Source organism: Oncorhynchus clarkii, chromosome 20, assembly GCF_045791955.1.
Source record: "Oncorhynchus clarkii lewisi isolate Uvic-CL-2024 chromosome 20, UVic_Ocla_1.0, whole genome shotgun sequence".
Classification (NCBI taxonomy): Eukaryota; Metazoa; Chordata; class Actinopteri; order Salmoniformes; family Salmonidae; genus Oncorhynchus; species Oncorhynchus clarkii.
In genome coordinates this window covers 16,507,576-16,533,843 of record NC_092166.1, presented here as the reverse complement: position 1 = coordinate 16,533,843, position 26,268 = coordinate 16,507,576, and the positions used below count along the sequence as shown (strand labels likewise).

General features: G+C 43.5%; 2 protein-coding genes across 2 annotated transcripts in view; one reads left to right on the top strand and one right to left on the bottom strand.

Annotated features, from left to right (window-relative positions):
* LOC139376016 (chloride channel protein 2-like) overlaps positions 1 to 26,268 on the top strand; it is a 118,369-nt gene that overhangs the window by 25,933 nt on the left and 66,168 nt on the right. The window contains exon 2 of the mRNA XM_071118068.1: positions 25,338 to 25,491. Coding sequence (XP_070974169.1) covers positions 25,338 to 25,491 — 154 coding nt within the window. The remainder of the gene's footprint in view (positions 1 to 25,337; positions 25,492 to 26,268) is intronic.
* On the bottom strand, positions 19,572 to 24,319 carry LOC139377303 (zona pellucida sperm-binding protein 4-like). Its single transcript, XM_071120320.1, has 8 exons — positions 23,956 to 24,319; positions 23,560 to 23,747; positions 21,401 to 21,498; positions 21,004 to 21,161; positions 20,527 to 20,719; positions 20,209 to 20,356; positions 19,909 to 19,984; positions 19,572 to 19,645 (listed from the first exon to the last, which is right to left on the bottom strand). Exons 1-8 carry the CDS (start codon positions 24,317 to 24,319, stop codon positions 19,572 to 19,574), a joined length of 1,299 nt encoding a protein of 432 aa, XP_070976421.1.

The window sequence follows — 26,268 nt, the reverse complement described above, 5'->3', positions numbered from 1 at the left end:
GCTGCTATACTAAGCCTACTAATGACATTACTTATTATTATAAGGATTATCATAATAATAGTAATAATAACGATAAGAAGGAGATCAAGAAAAAGAAGAATTATTATATAAAAAATTATATAATTTGTCTGACAATTTGGAACAGTGTAAACACTAAATAAATGATAAGTAATACCAGAGAGGCTGTTCTAATGAAAATAAGTGTAAAGCCTTTATTACAGCATAGAAAAGATTAAAAACAGACAAATTTGTAAAATAGTTTATTCGGCATGTTATGGTTTCGTGAGGCTTGGTGCTCACAGAATCAGTAGGATATGAAACAAACACTCAAACAGGCTACAGAAGCAGGATCTGTCTTATTTCTGTAGATATACAGCACCTTCTGAAAGTATTCAGACCCCTTGACTTTTTCCACATGTTGTTACGTTACAGCCTTATACTAAAATGGATTAAATAAAATTAAATCATCAGCAGTCTATACACAATATCCAATAATGATGAAGTGAAAACAGATTTGTAGAAATTTTAGCAAATTAATAAAAATAAAGAACATAAATACCTTATTTAAGTAAGTATTCAGACCCTTTGCAATGAGACTAGCAAGATGGTGGCGACAGAGATGTTCGCCTCACTTCAGGTCCTTAAACTATGCAGTTATTTGTTTTTTATGTTTTATTTCTTACGTTGCTAGCCCAGAAAATCTTAAGTGTTATTATATACAGCCGGGAAGAACTATTCGATATAAAAGCTATGTCAACTTACCATCATTACGACCAGGAATATGCCTTTCCCGAAGCGGATCCTTTGTTCGGACCTCCACCCTGGACATGCGATCTTATCCCAGAAGCCGACCCAAAACAATGCGGTCGCCGCAGGAGAGGCAGACGGAGCGGCCTACTGGTCAGACTCAGAAGGCGAGCACACCATCCACCGCTTCCGAGCATATTACTCGCCAATGTCCAGTCTCTAGACAACAAGGTTGACAAAATGAGGGCACAAGTTGCCTTCCAGAGAGACATCAGAGATTGTAACATTCTCTGTTTCATGGAAACATGGCTCACTCGAAACATGGCTCAACATGGCTCACCACACTGCTGGAACGACTTGTTCAGTCAAATCTATCCGTCATAGCCGATAGGACCCTCGAGCTTGTAGTGCAAATAATACGTCAACCCCTGGGTGGTGGGGGTCAGAGAAGGAAACTAGATAGCCTAATGCAATCAGAAATCATAAGCAATGAAAGGGCATACCTCATAAACGTTCACAATCCTGGTAATAAGCTATGCTTTGCAATAGGCCTAGCACATTTACTCAACCCTGGATGTACGGTCTGGCGGCGTTACACAAGGCTAAAAAGCTCCAAACAGCCGTGGGTCTATGTATAGAGGATGCGGTGGCTTTCTCGGACATAGTCAAATTTGAAACCTTTCTGAAAATCAAGATTGTGGTTTTGTACCACAGTAGAGCTAATGCATCTCTCTTCAAATTCCAAAACAACCCACAATCTCATCCTCAGATTCTGTACTTTTATGTGCAAAGCGACCATTATTACGCTATTACAAACATCACAGCGTTTTTAGGCGCACCATATGTGTGTCCATCCTGTCATACCGGCTACACCCGAATGTTTAGTATGTCTGGATGAAAATTGTCGATGCAGCCCTTAAACCTGACACCCTGTGCGAATTGTCACCGCACATGTCGTTCGGCCTACTGTTACGAAAAACACAAAATTGAAACATGGCACCCCAAGGCCTGTAAATCTGTAAGCAGTTGTGACATTAACAAGAAATGTCCAAAATGCCACTGCAATTACAACCTTAAAATAGACAGCCCTAAACCTCATGTATGTGGAATCATACATTGCCCAATCTGTAAAGGGCCTTTGAAAAGCAGAGACTGAAGTGGTTCAAGAAGTGCCACATGAGTGTTATATTCAGCCCTTGGCTGAAGATGAACATTCAGAGAAATGTTCTATGATTTTGAGACAAATCAGCAATCGGGCTAATTTGCCTATTTTTGTATCTACCATGACTTTCAAGGGTGATAAGTGGTCGGCAGAGGGGCCCAATTGTGCACTCCTCTTCCTAAAACACTTTAGAAAACCCTAGTACAGAAACTTCACGTTTATAGCGCACAATTCTAGAGCCTATGACTCCTACCTTCTTTTGAACCCATTGATACAGCAAGGCGTTGCTCCCAGTGTCATAGCTCAAGGTAGTAAAATCTTGTGTTTTGTAGACCCTTCCTTCAACCAGAGATACATTGACAGTTTAAGCTTCTTACCCATAAGATTGGCTCAGATGCCAGAGGCCTCGGGTTTTGAAAACTCTGAGCAACTCTGAGGAGAATCTACATTATATCGGATCTTATCTCAGCCCCAAAATGTACGGGTGTGATCAAATGTCTCCCAAGGAGCGAGAGAGATTCATGACGTGGTACGAGACAGTAAGACATAGCACCTTTGATTTCCATAAAGAGATGGAATCATACTGTGACAATGATGTGGTTATACTTCGTGAAAGTTGCCTCAGATTCAGAGAAGAGGTAATCAAAGATGCAGGTATTGACCCCTGGAGTTGTACAACTATTGCATCTGCATGCATGAACCTATCGTACACACTTTCTACCTGCAGCATCTATAGCTATCCCCTCGCCTGACAACTACCAACGCCAATTCAAGTCATACTCTAGTGGGTCCATTCAATGGTTGGAGTACTTGGCCCAGGATAAAGCCATTTTTCTTCAACATGCTTTGAAAAGGGCTGAGAAGGCTTTTTAGCCTTATCATGTAGATGGTTACACACAGATTGACGGTGTTGAGACCGTGTTTGAGTACAACGGTTGTTTCTTCCACGATTGTAAATCTTGCTTTGTGCCCCAGGCCCTGTGTGTTCTAACCCAAAAGAATTTGGGGGAAATGTACCAAGAGTTTCAAGACAAATTGGAATCTTTACAGGTTTCTTACGAGTTAAAAGTGAATGCGATGTGGGAGCATGAATGGATTGCACTCAAAAAGTCTGATCCTCATGTTCGAGCCTTCCTTTCCTGCTTTGACACACCAGAACCCTTGGAACAACGACAAGCTTTGTATGGAGGCCGTACCAATGCTTTGACATTGAGGTATGTAGCGCAACCCGACGAGACAATAGGATATGTAGATTTTACATCCCTTTATCCTCATGTAATGAGTTCCTCATGCTGTCCTATGGGGCATCCTGAAATTATTTACAGCGACTTTGACTTATCCCAAAACTATTTTGGTCTGATCAAAGCAACTGTCTACCCGCCTAGGGGTTTGTTTTTACCAGTGTTGCCTTACAAGGGACCTCAAGGAAAACCTTTCTTTCCCCTTTGTAAAACCTGCAGTGAAAACAACAACGAGTAAAAGCCTTGTGGTCACTCAGATCAATAAAGAGCCCTGACAGGTGTATGGGTCACAGTTGAATTCTCTAAGGCTCTAGAGATGGGGTATCGTGTGGCCAAAATCTTTGAAGTGTGGAACTTTTCCAGGAAATCAGACACTCTTTTTAAAGAGTACATCAAGACTTTCTTGAGATGCAAGCAAATGGCTTCAGGCTATCCTGAGTGAACAGAATAGACCTCCTGTGTTCCCAAAAGCTATGCTTTTAGGACTAAAGACAATCACGTGGTGTTGAAAGCCAAAGGTGTGACTCAAAACTATGAAAATGCCCCGCGTGTAAACTTGGAATCAATCACACACTTGGTAGATTGGTTCATAAATGACCAGAATAGTGACATGGTGATTTTGAGCTCCTACAAAAAAATTGTTAGGGATAAAAAGGGCTTCCATCTAAGGAATGCCCCACTTACTAAAAGATTCAGGGTAGTCTATGACAAGAGACTGCTATTGCCTGACGGGAACACATTGCCCTTTGGCTACTGACTTATGCTACAAGCCCCAGTGTGTCTTAAAGCTTAAGATATAATGGCTGCTGTAGAAGGTTTTGACCCCCAGTTGCAAGTACCATTTTCGGCCTTAATCGCAGGCCCTTCCAATAGTGGTGAAACTTGTTTTGTAAAAAGTATTTTAGAGTATTCTGGACATGTGTTATCTCAAAAGCCTGACAATATTGTGTGGTGTTATCAACCTTTGTATGATGAATTGTTGAAGAAAATAAAAATCAAGTTTGTTGAAGGAATACCTGAATCCCTGTCTGATGATGAACTTCTCCCTCCTCATAAAAACAATCTGCTGGTTTTGGACGATATGCTATTTGCAGGTAGCAAACATCCCGAAATTGCACAAGCTTTTACCCAATATACTCATCATAGAAACCTGTCCGTGCTTTACTTGGTGCAGAATGTGTTTCACCAAGGTAAAAATAGCCGCACCATCAGTTTGAACGCCAATTACATGGTTTTGTTCAAAAACCCTAGAGACAAACTACAAATTAACACTCTAGCTCAGCAGATGTACCCGGGAAGGAAATCCTACTTTATGGAGAGCTACGAGGACGCTACCAAAGCACCATTTTCTTATTTAATCGTGGATTTAAAAGCAAGTACTCCAGAACACCTGAGGCTACGAACTGGTCTGTTTCCATGGGAGTGGCCGGCTGCGTACATTCCTAAAAAGTAACCGCTATGTCTCTGTGTTTAAAAAGAAACCTGCCCCTCTTGAGAAGCCTAGTTGGGGCTACAGCTAATGAATGGAATGCCATCTTGGGTCACTGTTCTTCAGATCTCATATTATCCCTATGTGAGATTGCTTTGAATCTTCTCAAAGGACACATTCCACTCACCCTGACACAATCAAAAAAATTAAAGAGACAAAAGACAGCGATCAAACTCTTTGCCAATTAAAGGGCCAGTCTTCAAAAGAAAAGACATAGCATACAACAGTCTGGGGGTTTTCTTCTACCTTTACTAAGTATAGCCGTGCCCTTCATCACCAGCCTTATTGCTGCCAGACGTGGGGGTTGAACACAGAGTGTGATGGCCAATAAATGTACTTGGTGCCTCAACAAGAGTTGGATAGACTTAAAAAAACAAATGCAGGGTCCTGAAAATATCAGATAAACAGCGGAAAATGATTTGGATTCGGCCATGAAGGATATTTTCAACCGAAAAGGATTGAACCCCTATGATAAGGTCCAAAAATACACAAATCTCTTGCAAAGGTATTTGGCCTTGGTGAAACAAGGTGAGAGAGAGACCAACCATTTAACGCTTTCCCTACCGGACCCTTTAAAAGATGACGCGCCTAGTGAGAGCCAAGCCCCTGTAATGCCTGTACCTGCGATCTTACCGGCTCAAGATCAAATGCCTGTTGAAGATAAAGTTATAGATGACATGTTGACACATGTTCCGGCACGTAACAGGAAAAATGTTAGATACATTATGAACAAGATAAAAGACTCAAAGGGGACCGCTACTTGGAATGACAAAGGAGAGTTTATCCTTCAGGGCTCTGTTGTCAAGGGTTCACATATGCTTGACTTGCTTAAATGTACCACGGCTGCCCACAAGGTTGGCATCAGTTTCTTAAGGCCTTGGAAATCCTCAACATTCCCCTCTTGGTGGTACCCAACTATAAGCTTCGTCAACAGATTCACGCTTTAAAACAAAAACCTTCAACGAGCTACAGCACCCCTAAAGATGTCCCAACAACCCCTCCCCCCTATGAAAGGGCTGATGACTCATTTACACCCCTGAACGTCTCCAGACCTCTTCCTAATCCCGATCTCTCAGGGGGGTTAGACTTTTGAATGACTTTTGAATGACTATGATTAAATTCAATACATTTTATTTGAAAAATTAAGCAATTTAACATTTGTGGCATTCTTGAAACATTTGACATGAGCATACGTCTTGATTACATGGTCTTAAAGGACACATATCTGAACACTTTTGATATTTTCTAACAAAACAAGCTACAACGTTATCATTACTTCTTAAATCATCATTATAAAGAGACATAACATCTTCAAAAGAAACTCCCCGGGTTCTTTGGCATAGGTAGAATACACCGTGTTTACCACATGTAGTGGAAAGGTTATCTTGCACTTGTTTGATGCTGTAGTATATCTTTGATCCGTTTTTGGTCAAAAACTCTTTAAAAGACTTGGGGAAATGTGAAAAACCGGGGGGGAAAGCCGTAGGAATCAAAAAAAGTTGAGATTTTTCTTCCTCCTTCGTCTTCTAATGTTACAGCTAGCCAATGTTCACCCGGCATGTGTTTAGGATGGGTATTGACAATAAACATGTCCGGTCGCTCCGGCCATTTCTCAATAGGTAATTCATCATAAGCCCACACTCCGCAAAATTGTTTTCCAATCAATCGGGTCATGAGCCCTTCAAACTCTTGTGTATTCATGTCTTTGCTCAACGATCCTTAATAATAATCCACTAAGACCTGTCTTCGGGCATTCATTTCCAAGATTGAATCAGAGCATGCATAAACAATCATGCTAACTGTACAGGCTAAAGGTGCACGGAAATGCATTTCCAGCCTGAGGTTACCTTGGGACACAACAGACAGATTTCCTGAGGTGTCATCATCAGGTGAAACATTGAAAGCATACAATGTGTAACCCTCTGCAAAATAATTTCTGTCAATAGGTAAAGAGAGATCTTTTAGATGCCTCCCGGTAGCCAGGAATAGATTGTAAAATTCTCGCACAGATATGTTGTTATTAAATTGTGGTTGGAAAGCCTTAGCAGGGACCTGACGTCCGTCCTGACAGAGAGCCACATACTCTGCATTGAAGTGTTGAAAATTAAATTAGTTTTTATGTAAGCTGCCCGTATTAGAGGCGTGATCAACCAAACCTATAACAATGTATCTAGAAAAAGGTTTTCTTGACTGCAGATTCTACTGCCCACAGGTGTGCTAAAGGTTTTCATGGTAATTATTTGGAGAGGGTAAAGGGCATTTCCTTTCATCAAAGCCTGTGAGTGACCCAGACGAACTGCCGGAGATACAGACATTTTTTAAATAAAAAGTGTTTCCCCCAACACTTTTAAACTAAAGTCCCCGTCCTGGGCAGACATCAGGCAAAACTCATCCGTGGCCCTGGTTAATTTTAGTCTTAAATCAACCGAAATTGGGGCCTCCCGGGTGGCGCAGTGGTTAAGGGCGCTGTACTGCAGCGCCAGCTGTGCCATCAGAGTCCTGGGTTCGCGCCCAGGCTCTGTCGTAACCGGCCGCGACCGGGAGGTCCGTGGGGCGACGCACAATTGGCCTAGCGTCGCCCGGGTTAGGGAGGGCTTGGTCGGTAGGGGTGTCCTTGTCTCATCGCGCACCAGCGACTCCTGTGGCGGGCTGGGCGCAGTGTACGCTAGCCAAGGTGGCCAGGTGCACGGTGTTTCCTCCGGCGCATTGGTGCGGCTGGCTTCCGGGTTGGATGTGCGCTGTGTTAAAGAAGCAGCGGCTTGGTTGGTTGTGTATCGGAGGACGCATGACTTTCAACCTTCGTCTCTCCCGAGCCCGTACGGGAGTTGTAGCGATGAGACAAGATAGTAGCTACTACAACAATTGGATACTACGAAATTGGGGAGAAAAAGGGGTAAAATTTTAAAAAATTTAAAAAATTTAAAAAAATTCAACCGAAATTAAGAGTAAACATTCTTGAAAGAAAATGTCAGAGTGTATAGGCCCTAGCAGATGAAACTCTCGAGATTCGGCACAGTAGCGAGCGCGTGCCTCCAGTCCTTTGTTTGCACCGGTGGAAGGGTCTATCGATTCTATAGAGACTCCTGCAGTATCCTTGCTAAACAGCCCGGCGCTGAATTGTGTCTTGAGAGTGTCTTCGGAGTAGTTGAGTAAACACTCCATGATGGCCCTATAAGGGTATGTGGCACTGCTTTGACTGATTAGACGTTCACCCAAAGTCACATCCACTTGGGAGAAGATGGTGACCACTGGGTAATTCATGAGATTGGGAGAAGATGGTGTCTCTTTGGCATTGTCTGAAATATTAGTACCATCGGGGAGGCAGCGTAGCCTAGTGGTTAGAGCATTGGACTAGTAACTGGAAGGTTGCAAGTTCAAACCCCCGAGCTGACAAGGTACAAATCTGTCGTTCTGCCCCTGGACAGGAAGTTAACCCACTGTTCCTAGGCCATCATTGAAAATAAGAATTTGTTCTTAACTGACTTGCCTGGTATAAAATAAACTTTTAGACGTAAAATGCACCAAGGTGTTGTTGAGGTCCAGATAGTTGTCACCGTGGACTGGTATGAAAATTTCTATAGGACCGGTGTCTGTAATGGCAGAGAATGGGGCTATCTCCACATAACTGGACGTATCTATTGAAAATTGGGTTAAGGGGGCCGTGAAAAGACCGAGTCTGTCTTTATAGCTTCAGAGGACATGCGGTGTAAAAGAGCCATGTTGCTTGTTCTTTTAGGAAATACTTCCGAGTATTATTTTTGTCGTTTTTGGTCCAGACCTCCTCACTTTACCACATCTTTGACTTACTGAGTTCCTTTTAACGGTTAACCTCCGCTTTTTAGGGGCAGGCCTGCGCCTTATACCCGGAGGTCTCTTTTTTGGTCTTCGAGACAACATCATAAGCCCCGAGCCTTCTTGATGCTCGGCATCTGGTGACGCCCTTCTGGTCATAGCATTGGCCACAACCTCACTTACTATATTTTTAGCCGCTGATTTTAAATGTGGTTTGGCTATGCTGAGGCCTCTCTTCATAAACGGTAAAATCATCCTAAAGAGGTTCCGAAATATACCGCCTATCCCCGAACCGTACATGGTCGGGGATCCATAATAGCCGGGTAACCCATTACACACTTGAGCAACATAGTATGAGACATAGCGGTTCGGGTCAAGATGTTGGTGGTCCATAACCCTTTTAATTTATTTGTATTATGTTTATAAAAATACAGTGCCTTGCGAAAGTATTCGGCCCCCTTGAACTTTGCGACCTTTTGCCACATTTCAGGCTTCAAACATAAAGATATAAAACTGTATTTTTTTGTGAAGAATCAACAACAAGTGGGACACAATCATGAAGTGGAACGACATTTATTGGATATTTCAAACTTTTTTAACAAATCAAAAACTGAAAAATTGGGCGTATTTTCACCCTGTAAAATACTCTTCCTGAGGAGTCAGGGGTACCTTCCCAACGGGTCTCGTAGCCCGTGAACACGCTATACCCCTTTGTGATAACTCTCAGTTCGGGACACACAACCTTGCGAAAAACCGGCCAGTCTTCAAGCCCGTAGTCCACTCCTAAAGTCTGGTCTGTATATTCTTCTCCTTCGGCTACCGTATAGAGTTTCACTCTACAGGCCTGGTAATCAAACTGATTCCCCCATTGGGGCTGTTTTTCATGGTTGGGGCTAGGCCCCCAAGTTCCAGTGAAGGGAAATCTTAACGTTACAGCATACAATGACATTCTAGACTATTATGTGCTTCCAACTTGGCAACAGTTTGGAGAAGGCCCTTTCCTGTTTCAGCATGAATGCCCCTGTGCTCAAAGTGAGGTCCATACAGAAATGGTTTGTCGAGATCGGTGTGGAAGAACTTCACTGGCCTAAACAGAGCCCTGACCGCAACCTCATAGAACACCTTTGGGACATCGTCGAACACCTCATCGAACATTTTTAAATTGGAATGCCGACTGCGAGCCAGGTCTAATCGCCCAACATCAGTGCCCAACCTCACTAATGCTCTTGTGGCTGAATGGAAGCAGTTCCCCGCAGTAATGTTCCAACATCTAGTGGAAAACCTTCACAGAAGAGTGGAGGCTGTTACAGCAGCAAACTCCATATTAATGCCCATGATTTTGGAATGAGATGTTTGACGAGCAGGTGTCCACATACTTTTGGTTATGTAATCTATTACATGATTACGACCCCCACCCCCTCATGACTCATGAGGTGGATGGATAGAGGGATGGTTAGACAGATGGTGTCTTGAAGGGTTATAAACATTTTTCCTTCGAGAAGTTTGTTTGTGTGTCTCGTGTGGGGTGAGCCTCTGTCAGAACAGATGTTAGATGCAGCAGGCTCCTGTCCTCAGGGCCAGCGGGGGATCAGCAGGATCTCTGGCTGCTGCACGGATCAAAGTCATGATCAAGCAGAACTGGAGAAACACCCCACAGAGAACTGCAGACGCATCCCAATACAATCTGCGTGTGTGTCCGTGCGAGTTTGTGTTTGTGTGTGCAAGGTGTGTGTGTGCACATTGATAGGTATAGGAGGAGCAAGTCTGTGTTGTGTGTGTGCGTGCAAGGTGTGTGTACTGTTTGTGGTGTGCGTATGTGTGTGATCGCACTATTGCAAGTGATTAGAGCATAAGCAGGAGATGCGCCCCAGAGAGAAACACCTCTAAATCTCTTTGTATCACACACACACACACACACACCTACTTTTCTCTTCAGGAGAATCTACCTTCTCATAGTCAGCATTCCTGTCTCTGCACACACACGGAGGTGGGCTCAGTTTCACTCTAGCTCCTGCCAGAATAAAGCTACCTGCTCTCCCCCACCCCTCTCATCTCTCTCACTCTTTCTCTCTCTCTCTCTCTGCACACCTGACCCGATGATGAAATACTGCAGGTGTGAAGGAGGGACAAAGAATGATACAATCTCTTTAGACACCAGAGGAGGCTAGTTGGAGGAGCTATATGAGGACAGGCTCATTGTAATTCCTGGAATGGAGTCAAACATTTGGTTTCCATATGTTTGATTCCTGAAATGACTGGAATGGCCATTTCTGGCACACACCACAGGTTAGAGGTCAAATGCCTTAGGTCCAGTGGCCATCCGTCATTCTGTTTTAAGACCCACATTTTTGGAACAAAAACAGGGCTTGCCTGTTTTGCATGTTATTTTGGCATTAATACGTGTCACATATCAGTTTTCAAACAATGTAAAATATATATCATTGAGTTAATAAAGCTGCATACGAACATGGTCTCTTTTTGTTTTCTTGAGTAAGGCAGCTCCAAAATGCAAGTGTTTCAGCCTAGCTCAGTGCTTTCTGTAGTGGTGTGACAAGCCTGCAGAAAATACGGATCGTTGCGCCGTGATTGGCTCAGTGTTTTGTCACTGATGGGGACAACAAAATTCCAAGAAAATTCTATTCCCTTGGGTGCTGCCATGGAGTTACATTAGAAGTGCCAATCCAAGAAGGCTCAAGGTCATTGGCCACAGATAAAATGTACAGTATTTTTGAATAGACTGATTATGTCAAAATCATATTTTCTAAATCTTAGCTAGCAGTAATCATCATGAATAAAGTCGACAATCTAATGGAAAATCATTTTTAATCCTTATCATATGAAGAGATATTATAGATAAGATGTATCGGTGCTCATCGGCCATTGCACATAAACATTACAAAAGTTGGAAATCGCACATTTAACAATCACTAGCCTGCTATTCAGTGGAGTGGCTGTATGGTCCCAAATCTGGGATTAAGGGTCTCTTTTCCAAGTTTAAAATGAGAAACATTCAATATTGGCTATGCTGTCAATAAAGCATGATTTGTGCCGCGCTCAAAACAACTGTTAACTCGGAACTGCGAAAACTTGATTTCAGTGAGTTCAAGACAACTGGGATGTCACGAATAAATGACTGGGAAAATACGTTTTGAACAGCCATCCAACTCGGAATTGTAAATCCGGCCTCTTTCTAGAGCTACGACCTGAAGATCAATGACGTCATCGTGATTCAACCTTGTTTTTTTTCTTCGAGTTCCCAGTTGTCTTGAAAGCACCATAAATCCAGAGAATGACAGACTTGGATGACAAAATTTGACCACGAAGGACCACCGCGCCACCTTACTGTTCAAGTGAGCACTTCACAAGGTGAGTCCAAAAATGTATTGTATGCTGCTGCATAAACAATGTAATATGCAAGGGAGATATGTACAGTGGGGCAAAAAAGTATTTAGTCAGCCACCAATTGTGCAAGTTCTCCCACTTAAAAAGATGAGAGGCCTGTAATTTTCATCATAGGTACACTTCAACTATGACAGACAAAAGGAGAAAAAAAATCTAGAAAATCACATTGTAGGATTTATTTATTTGCAAATTATGGTGGAAAATAAGTATTTGGTAAATAACAAAAGTTTCTCAATACTTTGTTATATACCCTTTGTTGGCAATGACAGAGGTCAAACGTTTTCTGTAAGTCTTCACAAGGTTTTCACACACTGTTGCTGGTATTTTGGCCCATACCTCCATGCAGATCTCCTCTAGAGCAGTGATGTTTTGGGGCTGTTGCTGGGCAACATGGACTTTCAACTCCGTCCAAAGATTTTATATGGGGTTGAGATCTGGAGACTGGCTAGGCTACTCCAGGACCTTGAAATGCTTCTTACGAAGCCACTCCTTCATTGCCCGGGCGGTGTGTTTGGGATCATTGTCATGCTGAAAGACCCAGCCACGTTTCATCTTCAATGCCCTTGCTGATGGTAGGCTTTGTTACTTTGGTCCCAGCTCTCTGCAGGTCATTCACTAGGTCCCCCTGTGTGGTTCTGGGATTTTTGCTCACCGTTCTTGTGATCATTTTGACCGCACGGGGTGAGATCTTGCGTGGACCCCCAGATCAAGGGAGATTATCAGTGGTCTTGTATGTCTTCCATTTCCTAATAATTGCTCCTACAGTTGATTTCTTCAAACCAAGCTGCTTACCTATTGCAGATTCAGTCTTCCCAGCCTGGTGCAGGTCTACAATTTTGTTTCTGGTGTCCTTTGACAGCTCTTTGGTCTTGGCCATAGTGGAGTTGAGTGTGACTCTTTGAGGTTGTTGACAGGTGTCTTTTATACTGATAAGTTCAAACAGGTGCCATTAATACAGGTAATGAGTGGAGGACAGAGGAGCCTCTTAAAGAAGAAGTTACAGGTCTGTGAGAGCCAGAAATCTTGCTTGTTTGTAGGTGACCAAATACTTATTTTCCACCATAATTTGCAAATAAATTCATTAAAAACAATGTGATTTTCTGGATTTTTTTTCTCATTTTGTCTGTCATAGTTGAAGTGTACCTATGATGAAAATTACAGGCCTCATTTTTTTAAGTGGGAGAACTTGTACAATTGGTGGCTGACTAACTACTTTTTTGCCCCACTGTATACTGTAGCTAAGAAAGTAATACTAAGTGTATGTTGTGTAGTAAGCTGTTAGTAGCCCATGTGCCTCACCCTAATAATTTGATCCTTTTTCCACTCTTAATTTATCCTACTGTTCTGACTTGGTGGTGCACATGTAGCCTATAGCCTGTTTTGGAGAAATGTAATCATTGAATATTGTAAGAGCTTTCATTATCTACTTATATGCCTCATTTATTTATCCTATGGTTCTGAATTGGTGTATAGGGAGAACACTAAGAGTGGCCCATGTTCTGAATTATGTCGCTGTACATTTCAAAAGTGCTAAACAAATAGTTATATTGACTACGTCCATCCTAGTTTACTCATTGTCCTAATCAAAATTACGGATTGCCTCTTATCCGCTTGTCGTCCCCTCAATTGTCATTAGAAAACACATTTGTTTAAGCAAGTCAACCATGTTTTTTTTTTAAGGCAGTAACTGAAGATGAATGAACTGTTTCGCTGCCAGACAAGGCTCAGCTGATAGCTAGGTGTAGTAGAGGTAAGATGTTGGGGCTGCTGTTGGGACAGTGTTATGTAGGCCCTAACAGTTTGTGGGCACTGTTTGTCACAGTTATAGTGAAATTCATGTGTTGTTTAGTGTTGTGTAGTGGCTTTGCTGGCATGCATCCCACTTTATTTATTTTCTGCCCCACAAATATTTACATGCTTAAACCGCCACTGCTAAGGTCCAAGGGTTGGAACCGATTCAGGAAACAAAACCGAAAAAAACTGGAAAATAATGAAATTATTAGATTAACAGAATCCAAACAGGAAATGAAAGTGATCTATACTGTTCCAGAACAGTATAGATATAACAATCATTATTTTAAAAGCATGGGGACCAGTTGATTGGTTGGATGAGGTTTTGCAGTGTGTGATAGGTGGATCTGCCTTGGTTAAATGGGTGCCATGGGAAGAAGGGGAGATGAGGTGGATATTAGTAAAGTGATGTGAGATGGGTTGTTGGACATCTCTCAATTCAAAGGGCTTTATTGGCATGGCCAACATATGTTTACATTGACAAAGCAGGTGAAATACTCTCCCTCTCTCAATCTCTTTCCTGTCTATCAATCAGACAGAAGCCATGGCTGCTCAGCTTCCCTCTGTACCTCACCTGCTCAATCGTGCAGAAAGAGTGAGTCTGTAGAAATTGTGATGCCCATCTCAAGAGTGGTAAAGAGGAAGATGAGGGAGGAAGGAAGGAAAGTGATGGTCGCTGAAGAGAGCAGATAGCGCAGGAGAGGGATGGTAGAGAGAAAGAGAGGGAGTCTGGGGGGGGGGCATTATGCTCATCTCAATGCGCCTCTGGCTTCTCACTGCTCAGATCACTGTGTACTTACAGTAAGAAAGGGGGAGAGAAGGAGGGTAGAGAGTGACCAGAGAGCAGAGGGAGGAAGGGGAACTTTTCAGAGATGGGAAGGAGGGAGGAACAGTGTAGGGAGAGCAGAGAGATGAAGGGACTTCACTGACCGTATGAACTGGTGTTTGTACAGGTTGCAGAGATGGTATTTTATTAGGATCCCCATTAGCTGTTGCGAAAGCACCATCATTTGCAAATAAATTCATTTAAAAAAAATCCTACAATGCAATTTCTCATTTTGTCTGTCATAGTTGAAGTGTACCTATGATGAAAATTACAGGCCTCTCTCATCTTCTTAAGTGGGAGAACATGCACAAATGGTGGCTGACTAAATACTTTTTTGCCCCACTGTATATTAAAGCAGATCTTCAGACACTCTTCCTGCTAATTCGATTTCCCAAGCCTGTCCCTCGAGCCCTGAGTGTTTTGGGTAAGCTGCACTGCTCTGAGTTTCAGTACATAGTAATATGTAGGTGTGTTTTGATGATTGTATTACAGCAGTGGGATGTCATTTTAGTGTCTTTTCTGCTCTTTTATGGACCCGTATTGTGTGGAGGGTTTTGTTCAAGCCCAGTACTAACACTCCTAATTCAAATAATCAAGACGGACATAACTGCTGTAGTCAATCTAATCAAGAGGGCCTGATAAATACTAGAGGAGTTGAACCAGGTGTGCACCTTGCAAAAGTAATGGTAGAGGAAGCACTGCTGTGGTGTTGCCAGTAATCTTAAAGTTGCTATACCATTGGTTTTTAAACTGATGACGTGTCAGGTAATCTCTGTGGTAATCTGTGGTACCCTGCGTGGTGACCACAGTTCCTCCAGTCCATCTGCCGCTATCCCAGGGGGCCATGCTCCAGATGGCCTCTGATTGGGTTCTCACAAGCCCAGGATGGGGCCACTGACAGGCAATATTAATATCTCACACAAGTGCATGCGTGAGTGGGACTGGAGAGGTGTGTTCATTATCATTTAGCCTACACAGACGCTGGAGTCATTAAAACTTTTTTTTCAACCACTCCAAATTTCTTGTTAACAAACTATAGTTTTGTCAAGTCGGTTAGGACATCTACTTTGTGCATGACACAAGTAATTTTTTCCAACAATTGTTTACAGACAGATTATTTCACAATTCCAGTGGGTCAGAAGTTTACATACACTAAGTTGACTGTGCAATTAAACAGCTTGGAAAATTCCAGAAAATGATGTCATGGCTTTAGAAGCTTCTGATAAATTATGTCAATTAGCCTGAGTCAATTGGAGGTGTACATGTGGATGCATTTCAAGGCCTACCTTCAAACTCAGTGCCTCTTTGCTTGACATCATGGGAAATCAAAAATAAATCAGCCAAGACCTCAGGAAAAAAACATTGTAGACCTCCACAAGTCTGGTTCATCCTTGGGAGCAATTTCTAAATGCCTGAAGGTACCACTTTCATCTGTACAAACAATAGTGCACAAGTATAAACAATGGGACTGCGCAGCCGTCATACTGCTCAGGAAGGAGACACGTTCTGTCTCCTAGAGATGAATGTACTCTGGTGCGAAAAGTGAAAATCAATCCCAGAACAGCAAAGAACCTTGTGAAGATGCTGGAGGAAACAGGTACAAAAGTATCCATTTCCACAGTAAAACGAGTCCAAAACTTTTTCCTCCATCCCTTTTTCAGGACCCTGTCTTTCAAATATTATTGGTAAAAATCCAAATAACTTCAGATCTTCATTGTAAAGGGTTTAAACACTTGTTCAATGAACAATTAATGAACATGCATCTGTGGAATGGTCGTTGAGACACTGACAGCTTACAGATGGTAGGCAATTAAGGTCACAGTTCTGAAAACTTGACACTAGAGGCCTTTCTACTGACCCTATAAAAACACCAAAAGATATATATGCCCAGGATCCCTGCATGAATGTGCCTTAGGCATGCTGCAAGGACTGCAGATGTGGCCAGGGCAATAAATTGCAATGTCCGTAATGTGAGACGCCTAAGACAGCGCTACAGGGAGACAGGATGGACAGCTGATCATCCTCACAGTGGCAGACCATGTGTAACACCTGCACAGGATTGGTACATCCGGACATTACACCTGCGGGACAGGTACAGGATGGCAACAACTGCCCGAGTTACACCAGGAACGCACAAACCCTCCATCAGTGCTCAGACTGTCCACAATAGGCTGAGAGGCTGGACTGAGGGCTTGTAGATCTGTTGTCTGGGGAGGACCTGCCTTACATCACCAGCAACGTCGTCGCCTATGGGCACAAACCCACCGTCACTAGACCAGACAGGACTGGCAAAAAGTGCTCTTCACTGACGAGTCGCAGTTTTGTATCAAGGCTGATGGTCATATTCGCGATTATCGTTGATGGAATGAACGTTACACCGAGGCCTGTACTCTGGAGCGGGATCGATTGAGGTAGAGGGTCCGTCATGGTCTGGGGCAGTGTCACAGCATCATCGGACTGAGCTTGTCGTCATTGCAGGCAATCTCAATGCTGTGCGTTACAGCAAGACATCCTTCTCCCTCATGTGGTACCCTTCCTGCAGGCTCATCCTGACATGACCCTCCAGCATGACAATACCAGCCATACTGCTCGTTCTGTGAGTGATTTCTTGCAAGACAGGAATGTCAGTGTTCTGCCATGGCCAGCGAAGATCCTATTGAGCTCGTCTGGGACCAGTTGGATCGGAGGGTGAGGGCTAGGGCCATTCCCCCCAGAAATGTCCAGGAACTTGCAGGTGCCTTGGGGAAAGAGTGCGATAACATCTCACAGCAAGAACTAGCAAATCTGGTGCAGTCCATGAGGAGATGCACTGCAGTACTTAATGCAGCTAGTGGCCACACCAGATACTGACTTACTTATGATTTGATCCCCTTTGTTCAGGGACAATTCCATTTCTTTTAGTCACATCAGTGGAACTTGTTCAGTTATGTCTGTTGAATCTTATGGTCATACAATTATTTGCACAGGTTACGTTTGCTGAAAATAAACGCAGTTGACAGTAAGAGGACGCTTATTTTTTTGCTGAGTTTATATCTACATGGCCGTTTAGCAAGGAAGAAGCGACTGCTCCAAAACCACCATTAAAAAAAAGCTAGACTACGGTTTGCAACTGCACATGGGGACAAAGATCATTCTTGGAGCAATGTCCTCTGGTCTGATGAAACAAAAATAGAAGTGTTTAGCCATAATGACCATTATGTTTGGAGGAAAAAGGGGGATGTTTGCAAGCGGAAACACACCCTCCAACCGTGAAGCACGGGGGTGGCAGCGTCATGTTGTGGGGGCACTTTGCTGCAGGAGAGACTGATGCACTTCACAAAAGATGGAATCATGACATAAGGAAATAGTGGATATATTGAAGTAACATGAAGACAGTTGGGAAGTTAAAGCTTGGTCACAAATGGGTCTTCCAAATTAACAATGACCCCAAGCATACTTCCAAAGTTGTGACAAACTGGCTTAAGGACAATAAAGTCAAGGTATTGGAGTGGCCATCACAAAACTCTGACCTCAATTCTACAGAAAATGTGGGTACAACTGAAAAAGCATGTGCGAGCAAGGAGGCCTACAAACATGACTGTTACACCAGCTGTCAGGAGGAATGGGCCAAAATTCACCCAATTTGTGGGAAGCTTGTAGAACACTACCTGAAGCATTTGACCCAAGTTAAACAATGTAAAGGCAACGCCTAAATACTAATTGAGTGCATGTAAACTTCTGCCCCACTGGGAATGTGATGAAAGAAATCACTATTATTTTGACATTTCACATTCTTAAGGTGGTGAGCCTGACCTAAAACAGGATAATTTACTAGGATTAAATGTCAGGAATTGTGAAAAATGTGTTAACATTTATTTGGCTAAGGCATATGTAAACTTCCTACTTCAACTCTATCACATACGTGTTTTCACAAACATCAGCCAGTGTGTTTTGTCAGGATGTAATTGGCTGTACACAGTAGTGGGCTTGGGTTGGATTAGGTATTGCAGTGTGCTAGGTGGAGCTTCTTCAGTTAAATGGGAGCTATGGGAAGAAGGAGTGCATGGTAGTAAAGTTATGAGATGGGCTGTTGGACGACTAGTGTGGTCATATGCAGTGAGTGGGTACATATGTGAAAGCCAGATTCTAGGTCAGGTACAGTAGGCTCTACATAGACATCCCTCTCCACATGACCCCTAATATTATAATCTGCAGGATATTGCCCTCAAGCCACCTCTGCTATACTGAATCACCCTGTTAGACATGTCACTGATTCATTTCAGGATTCAAATGTACTCCGCTCGTAGAGCATTCCCTTTGCATGGTCTCGGCCGAAGCCGAGACACAGCACATGTGAAGCTACCCTCCACATGTGCTTGGTCTCAGCCGAAGCACAGCACATGTGAAGCTACCCTCCACATGTGCTTGGTCTCAGCCGAAGCAGAGACACAGCACATGTGAAGCTACCCTCCACATGTGCTTGGTCTCAGCCGAAGCAGAGACACAGCACATGTGAAGCTACCCTCCACATGTGCTTGGTCTCAGCCGAAGCAGAGACACAGCACATGTGAAGCTACCCTCCACATGTGCTTGGTCTCAGCCGAAGCAGAGACACAGCACATGTGAAGCTACCCTCCACATGTGCTTGGTCTCAGCCGAAGCAGAGACACAGCACATGTGAAGCTACCCTCAACATGTGCTTGGTCTCAGCCGAAGCAGAGACACAGCACATGTGAAGCTACCCTCAACATACACTGTAGGTCAGTGGTTACAGAAATTGTTTCCATTAGCTTAGAAATTATTCCTCAAGTAGTGAAGGCATTGACAAATTACCCTTATATGAAATGCTAGTGGCATGTAGATGTAAAAATATCTGGTGAAAGCAGACAGCCAAGGCTAGTGAAAGGATGCCAGAACCAGATTTTAGAGCAACAAGCCTCCACTCAAAATGTAGAAAGAATTCTCTAGTCAAGTCACAACTCAGATATTTCAAAGTCAAGCATTGTATTAAACAAGCCAAAGGATTACAAGTCACAATATGTATTGTGTGTATGCTACAAGGTCAAAGAGTGAGGCCTTCATCCCAAGCTGAAGTAGATCAGAAATATTTCTTCAGGCCTGCCAGGTGGAAGGTAGTTATGGTCAGGTCAGAATGAGCTCCCCACTGGACACCACGGTCTCGCCAGCCACAGAATTCACTGCAGCCACATCTCTCCCTAATGGAGCAACAGGAGATCATGAGGCTTGACACTAAGGCCATAAAGCCCAACTTGAGATTCAAAATTAGCATTTACAGTCACCAACCCTGGTCAAAGGTATAGCTATTGCATTCTCATGCAGGGATGGAGCCAAGGCATATACAGCCCATCACCCTATAGCACCAGGGTCAATGACACCTTTACAAAATGAAGCATGATGAACAGCAAGTTGTATATCAACGCCAACTGGAAGATACAAAAAATAATAATCATCTACTTACTTTGCCTGTTGCAGCTCTGTTGACAGGAGTGGGTCCTAGTAGGGTGGCACACCTCTGTACTACAGTGGAAGAAGACCTGATAGAAAGCAAACGTTAAATGTATCAACTACATTAGCCATTTAAACCAAGGCCATATCAAGCTGGTCTGAGGTTAGCAGCACTGCTTTTCAACATAGTGACAGATTCAGCCTTTAGGGCAGACTTCTTGGCAAATCCATCAAGCATCAGGGTGAAAACCCCAGCAGAAGACCATGAGACCCTGATTAGAGTACTCCTGCTGTAATAGAGTAAGTACAGTACCCTGTCCTTCAAAGGGGCCAAAGTGTCTGCATCCACAAAGGTGAACATCTTGACCGCGAAGCGTTTGTAGTGGGTCAGGAACTCAAGGCCAGAGGAGCCATCCACAGGTATTACATTGGTCAGGTAACGGTCATCCTGGTACGGACACCTGGAGAAAATAATTGTTAGGAATAAAGTGGGACAATTCCAGAAACCTTCCTAGGTTTCAGAAATCCTGGTTGGAAGATTGCAGTTAGTTTACAGGTTACATGTAAGCACCAGTTGAAAGTTGATCTAACACATCAAGTAGCAAGGTAACCATCTTGTTTCTCTAGTTACCCATCAACCAGGAGGTCCCACTTGGGCAAGCTGAAGGGACTGGGGGTGGAGGTGGCCCAGCAGTAGTCCAGATTCAGGACCAGGTTAGAGTCAGTCCTCCCCAAGATGTGAACCTCTGCATACACTGGATCCTTCAGGAGCTTGGCAACTGGGTAGTCTGCCTCACTGTAGTAGGACCTGTAAGCTTCTACTTCTGTGGACAAAGGGTAGCATTCACACAAAAAGCTGAAGTGCAGCAGTTTCAGAACAGTGCTGGCCATCTTAAACAGATTGTTGGAACAGGCATTTGTTCCACCTAAGTAGTAACCCATCGGATGCAACAAAGCTGGAACTTAATACTAGGATTTGTAGAATCAGGTGTTAGTTTGGCTCGAGTCAAAGCCTGCACCCACCCCTTGTATGACAACGCAATTTCCTGTCAGGGATAAGCTATCACAGCAAGATTTTAATCTTCTAAAACCCATTTCTCCAGTTTACCTTCCACACATCCCTTATTGTAACATTGTCCGCTGGCCAGCCGGAGCTCTACTCGGACAGGTCCAGTAGCAGCGACTGGAGCAGGGGGAGGAAGAGCATTCACCTCAACCACCAAAAACTCCACCGCAGTGTCAGAGTACTTACACTGGAACTGCAGCCTAGAAGAAAACATGTTGACAGTGATGTAAAGGCCAGAACTGTGTTGTTCCACAGACTCAGGGTGGGCTAGTACATTCTGACTCAAGCTGTGAATCAGATACCAACAGAAAATGCCTTTAAGAAATAATTCAGTATGAAAATAATAATAAAAATATTGTACTGGCCATTTCACTTAAGCCTCAAGTGGGATTGGCCAAAGGGAACTTGGTGGCGTTACATTTCACGAGGGAAGACTCACTCAAAGTGGCTGTCTCTAGTGATTGAGCCTCGAGGTCCAATCTCCACTTCATAGGAAGATATCATCTTGTTCTCATAGACTACATAGCCACTTTCCTCCTGCAATGGACAAAACATAATTCAGCATTGACCAATGGGTCTAACATCCAGGCTTTGCCTGTTGAATTGGACTGATTTACAAGTTCTTTGAAAATTTGTATTAATTTAATCAGATTGTCATGAGGTTTCATGACTTTGTCCACACAGGGCATTGATGATTGTGTTTTTAAAATAAACTTTTGTACACCTGTGGTGTTCCTGATCGAAAATGCCAAGCAAACCGTCTAAATATGGACTAAAGATCTGGGCAGCATGTGATGCCAGGACAAGTTACGCCTGGAAGATGCAGGGTTACACCGGGAAACCTGCTGATGGTGTTCCTGAAGGTCTCCAGGGAAACCAGGTGGTCCTGGAAGTGACGGAAGGTCTCCAGGGGCACAACATGTGACAATTTCATCCCCTCATATGCTCTTGGTCAGGAGCTGCTCCAAAAAAAGATGACCATGGTGGGGACAGTCAGAAGGAACAAGCCCGAGTTACCTCCTGCCTTACTACCAAGGACAGGGATGGTTTTTCCTCTAAATATGCCTTCCACACTTGTGTCCTACTGCCCAAAGGAAAATAAGTGCTCCTGATGACAATTGCACAGGGATGCCACTGTGCTGGATTACAACAGGAACCAAGTGAGAGTTGACAACCTTGATAAGGTATGTTACCATCTTTCAAATCTCATGTACTTTTCCCCCTTACCAGATTGTTTAAGCTGCACAATAAGAGATGTTTGGCAAAATTAATTGAATTTGTGAACAATGGAGTCAATTATATTAATTTGAATATGTAAATATGTTTTAGATGTGATAAATTATAACACTTAAGAAATCTCTCAAGTTACTATGACGTATCACTTGTATGTACTCATTTTATTTACGGATTGTTGCACTCAGGTTACATACTAAGAGGATGACGGCACGCTGGCCCATGGTGTTCTTAAACATCCTAGCTGTGTCAGCCTAAAACAAGTCTGGTGTGAATACAGGCTGGAAGCAGGGAAATTCTTCAAGAGGAGACTATTCCATTCAAAGGCAAATACCTTGCACCAACACCAGCCTTTGCTGGATTGGTGAGAGATACAAGGGCCAGAAGCAAGAGCTACAGCTGCCAGAGACCGAAGGAAGAGGTGCAATCTGTGTGCACCAAGAGATGTCAGAACGAGCAGCATGTGCCATAAATGCAGTGCATATATTTGCAAGGCACATGCAACAACCACGTATTGTCCAACATGTGCATGAGAACACACAACCGTTTATTAAAGAACAAACATTGTTCACATTCTGTTGATGTGTTCAGACATTCATTTTCTATTATGGTAAAGTTCTCATATCCTTTCTTTACTATCATGTCAGTGTTAACCTGGAACAGGTTATTTTGTGCCACTATTTAAAAAATGTGAAACAGTATCAAAACAAATGTCCTTGATAAAAATTTTTTTAGACAAAGTAGTCTGATAATTAGCACCGTTTCTATGAGAATTTGATACAGTCAACATTATCCATAAATTATGCTTTTTTTTGTCAAACGAGTTGTATGAGCTCAGGTCAATGAGGCCTACAGGCCGCAAATAGAATTCAAAACTTGTAATGTTCACAAGAACTTAAATGAATAAAAACACAACAGGTGACAATATTATGGATTTATAATCAGCTATAATGTGGCAGTCATTTTGGACAGGGAACACAGAATTAACATGAAATTAACAGGAGGGTTAAATTAATGCAGGGCCCTGCATTGTCTAGATTATTATTTTTCTATCAGATGGGATTAAATTCCTAAAAACAGACAAATCATGGATTTGGAATGGGACTAGTCAAATTCTGTTAATTCATTTAGATCATAAAAATCCAGAACTTTTAAACTGTTACTCTGGGACTAATTCTGAGGGGGGGGGGGGGGGGGGGGGGGCACCAGGTGAGAAGACTCAAACTACCAGGCAGAATAGAACCCCAGCAGCATTGACGAAGGCCTAAATTGAAAACCAACTGGAAACAATGGATTGGGTTCATAAAACACTTCCTAGATGGTCAAGATTTACATTGCATCACATTGAGAAAGATATTTACCCACCATGAGAGTGGTGCCACAGGCTGTGACAGGGAACTGGTATATGGCAAAGGCTTTAGTGGTGCCAACAGGCTTACAGAGGGCATTTTGCGGTCCAAGCAGACTGATGCTATCAAGGTCCAGGTTGGGCAGAGTGGCATCCCTGGCCACCACAACAAGAAACTGACCATCTCTGGTGCACTGTACAGTCACTGAGGAAGGAGTGGGCACAGAAAGGATATGAGTAATTACTCATGCACCACTCTAGAAAGTCATGATAGAGCCAACAGAACATTTAATTCACAACACATGTTGGCACTAATATAACTCCATAAATCAAAGTCTTACAAGCTAGGCAGGAGCAAATACAAAGAATATGCAAATTGTAAAATAAATGAAGGGAAAAGCCAAAACAGTCACCTGCTTTCCCATAGTAGCACCGCCACTCATCAAAGCAGCAGTTGATTGCCTCACATTGAGCAAGAGTAAGATCAGGGACACCACAAGTAAGTCGCTCTTCCTCTTTCACTTGGCATTTCTCAATAGGAGTTGTGGCATCTGGTCCCTGGGTAACCCACTGAGGTGGCCACTGGGGCTGGTTTTTCAGCTTCTTGGCCTGCTGGTCATATGTTACTGGCCTGGTCGGAGGTTGCTGCCTCACCTTCTGGGCCTGCTGAACAACTGGAGCCTGGTGCTTCTGTAGTAGCATTCCCCAAGTATTTGCACTACTGCAGCGCACAAACACAGCCAGCAACACAACTACACACCTTGCTGATGATGCCATTATACTACACAATCATATCCACAGGACTTGCTCAGGGCTCGCTGAGGCTTTTATACCTGATTGAGTACGTTGTTTGGCAGATGCCCCGCCCCTCCTCGTTAAGAGTCGAGCCGTCGCCATCAATTAATCAGTCAGGGCCTGGCAGGCATCCCTGGGTAGTTAATCAGTCAGGGCCTGGAAGGCATCCCTGGGTAGTTAATCAGTCAGGGCCTGGAAGGCATCCCTGGGTAGTTAATCAGTCAGGGCCTGGAAGGCATCCCTGGGTAGTTAGTCAGGGCCTGGCAGGCATCCCTGGGTAGTTAGTCAGGGCCTGGCAGGCATCCCTGGGTAGTTAGTCAGGGCCTGGCAGGCATCCCTGGGCAGTTAGTCAGGGCCTGGAAGGCATCCCTGGGTAGTTAATCAGGTGCAGCTCATTGATAGCTCGTTTGGCTCTAGGGAGCGATCAGCACCTAGGACTTGTTTCTATCAAATGGATACATTTGAATACTTTGAAATTGATTAATGGTATACTTGTCCTCGTTTGATCCATCTCAATAGTATGAAGTTGCTTCCTATTCTTGTCCCCTCTCTTTCATCATTTTTTTTAGATATTCCTTTAGTCCACGTGACAAACTCATTCCACGGAGGGTCAAGTGTCTGTGGGTTTTCACTCCTCCCTTGTGCTTGATTGATGAATTACCCTCACTGATTAGTAATGAGCTCCCCTCACCTGGTTGTCTAGGTCTTAATTGAAAGAAAAAACAAAAACCTGCAGGCACCCTGCCGTCTGTGGAATGAGTTGGACACCCCTTCTTTTTAATACTATTGAAATGCAACTGCTATTTCTCATTCCTTCCCTCTCTGTCTCTAACTTTCTCTTGACCTCCCCCTCTGTCCTTCTCTCTCCCATGGATTAATGGATTATATTAAACAGGACTCAGGAGCTGGTTGAGTATAATGAGGGTCCCTTTGAATACTTGAAAATGAATAATATTCTCTCTCCCTCCTTCCGCACCTCTCCATCCCCCCTCTTGTTCAGATGTATGGGCGTTACACACAGGAGCTCGGTGTGTATGCCAAGGAGGAGGCGGCCCGCCTGCGTGATGGCGGGGGACTGCGGAGGTCCACCAGCGTTCGCAGCCGGTCGGCAGAGCTGCTAGAGTATGAGAAAGACCCTTGCGCCAAGTGTCATGGTGAGTGACCAACTGACCTCAACATGACCACTCATATTTACCAACCTAATAACCACTCATATTTACCTGTCTAATGACCTCCGTGTGACCACTCATATTTACTGACCTGTCTTATGACCTCAATAGGACCACTCATATTTACTGACCTGTCTAATGACCTCAATAGGACCACTCATATTTACTGTCCTGTGTAATGAGTGAGTGATCACTGTGATCCAATGACCTCTCCTATGAGTGCACCACCACCGAACTGACAGCGTTGACCGACGCTGAGTGTACAAAACATTATGAACCCCTGCTCTTTCCATGATATAGACTGACCAAGTGAATCCAGGTGAAAGCTATGATCCCTTATTGATGTCTCTTGTTAAATCCACTTCAATAAGTGTAGCTGAAGAGAAGACCGGTTAAAGAAGGTTTTGTATGCCTTGAGACATGGATTGTGTATGTGTGCCTTTGAGGGGTTGACTGGGTTATGGTAGTAGGTGCCAGAACTGCAATGCTGCTGGGTTTTTCACGCTCAACAGTTTCCCGTGTGTATCAAGAATGGTCCACCACCCAAACGACATCCAGCCAACTTGACACAATTTGGGAAGCAAATGAACTTTTAACAAGGCACACCTGTTAATTGAAATGCATTCCAAGGTGACTACCTCATGAAGCTGGTTGAGAGAATGCCAAGAGTGTGCAACCTGCCATCAAGGCAAAGGATGGCTAATTTTGAAGAATCTATTTTGATTTGTTTGGTTACTACATGATTCCATATGTTACTTCATT

Excerpts from the sequence above, each read along its gene's own strand:
- LOC139377303 (XM_071120320.1), bottom strand. The coding sequence starts at position 24,319 with ATGGCATCATCAGCAAGGTGTGTAGTTGTGTTGCTGGCTGTGTTTGTG. Across the intron at positions 23,748-23,955 it reads GTGCTACTATGGGAAAGCAG|TGACTGTACAGTGCACCAGA; the intron begins GTGACTGTTTTG and ends CTCCTTCCTCAG. Across the intron at positions 20,720-21,003 it reads CAATAAGGGATGTGTGGAAG|AAGTAGAAGCTTACAGGTCC; the intron begins GTAAACTGGAGA and ends CTTTGTCCACAG.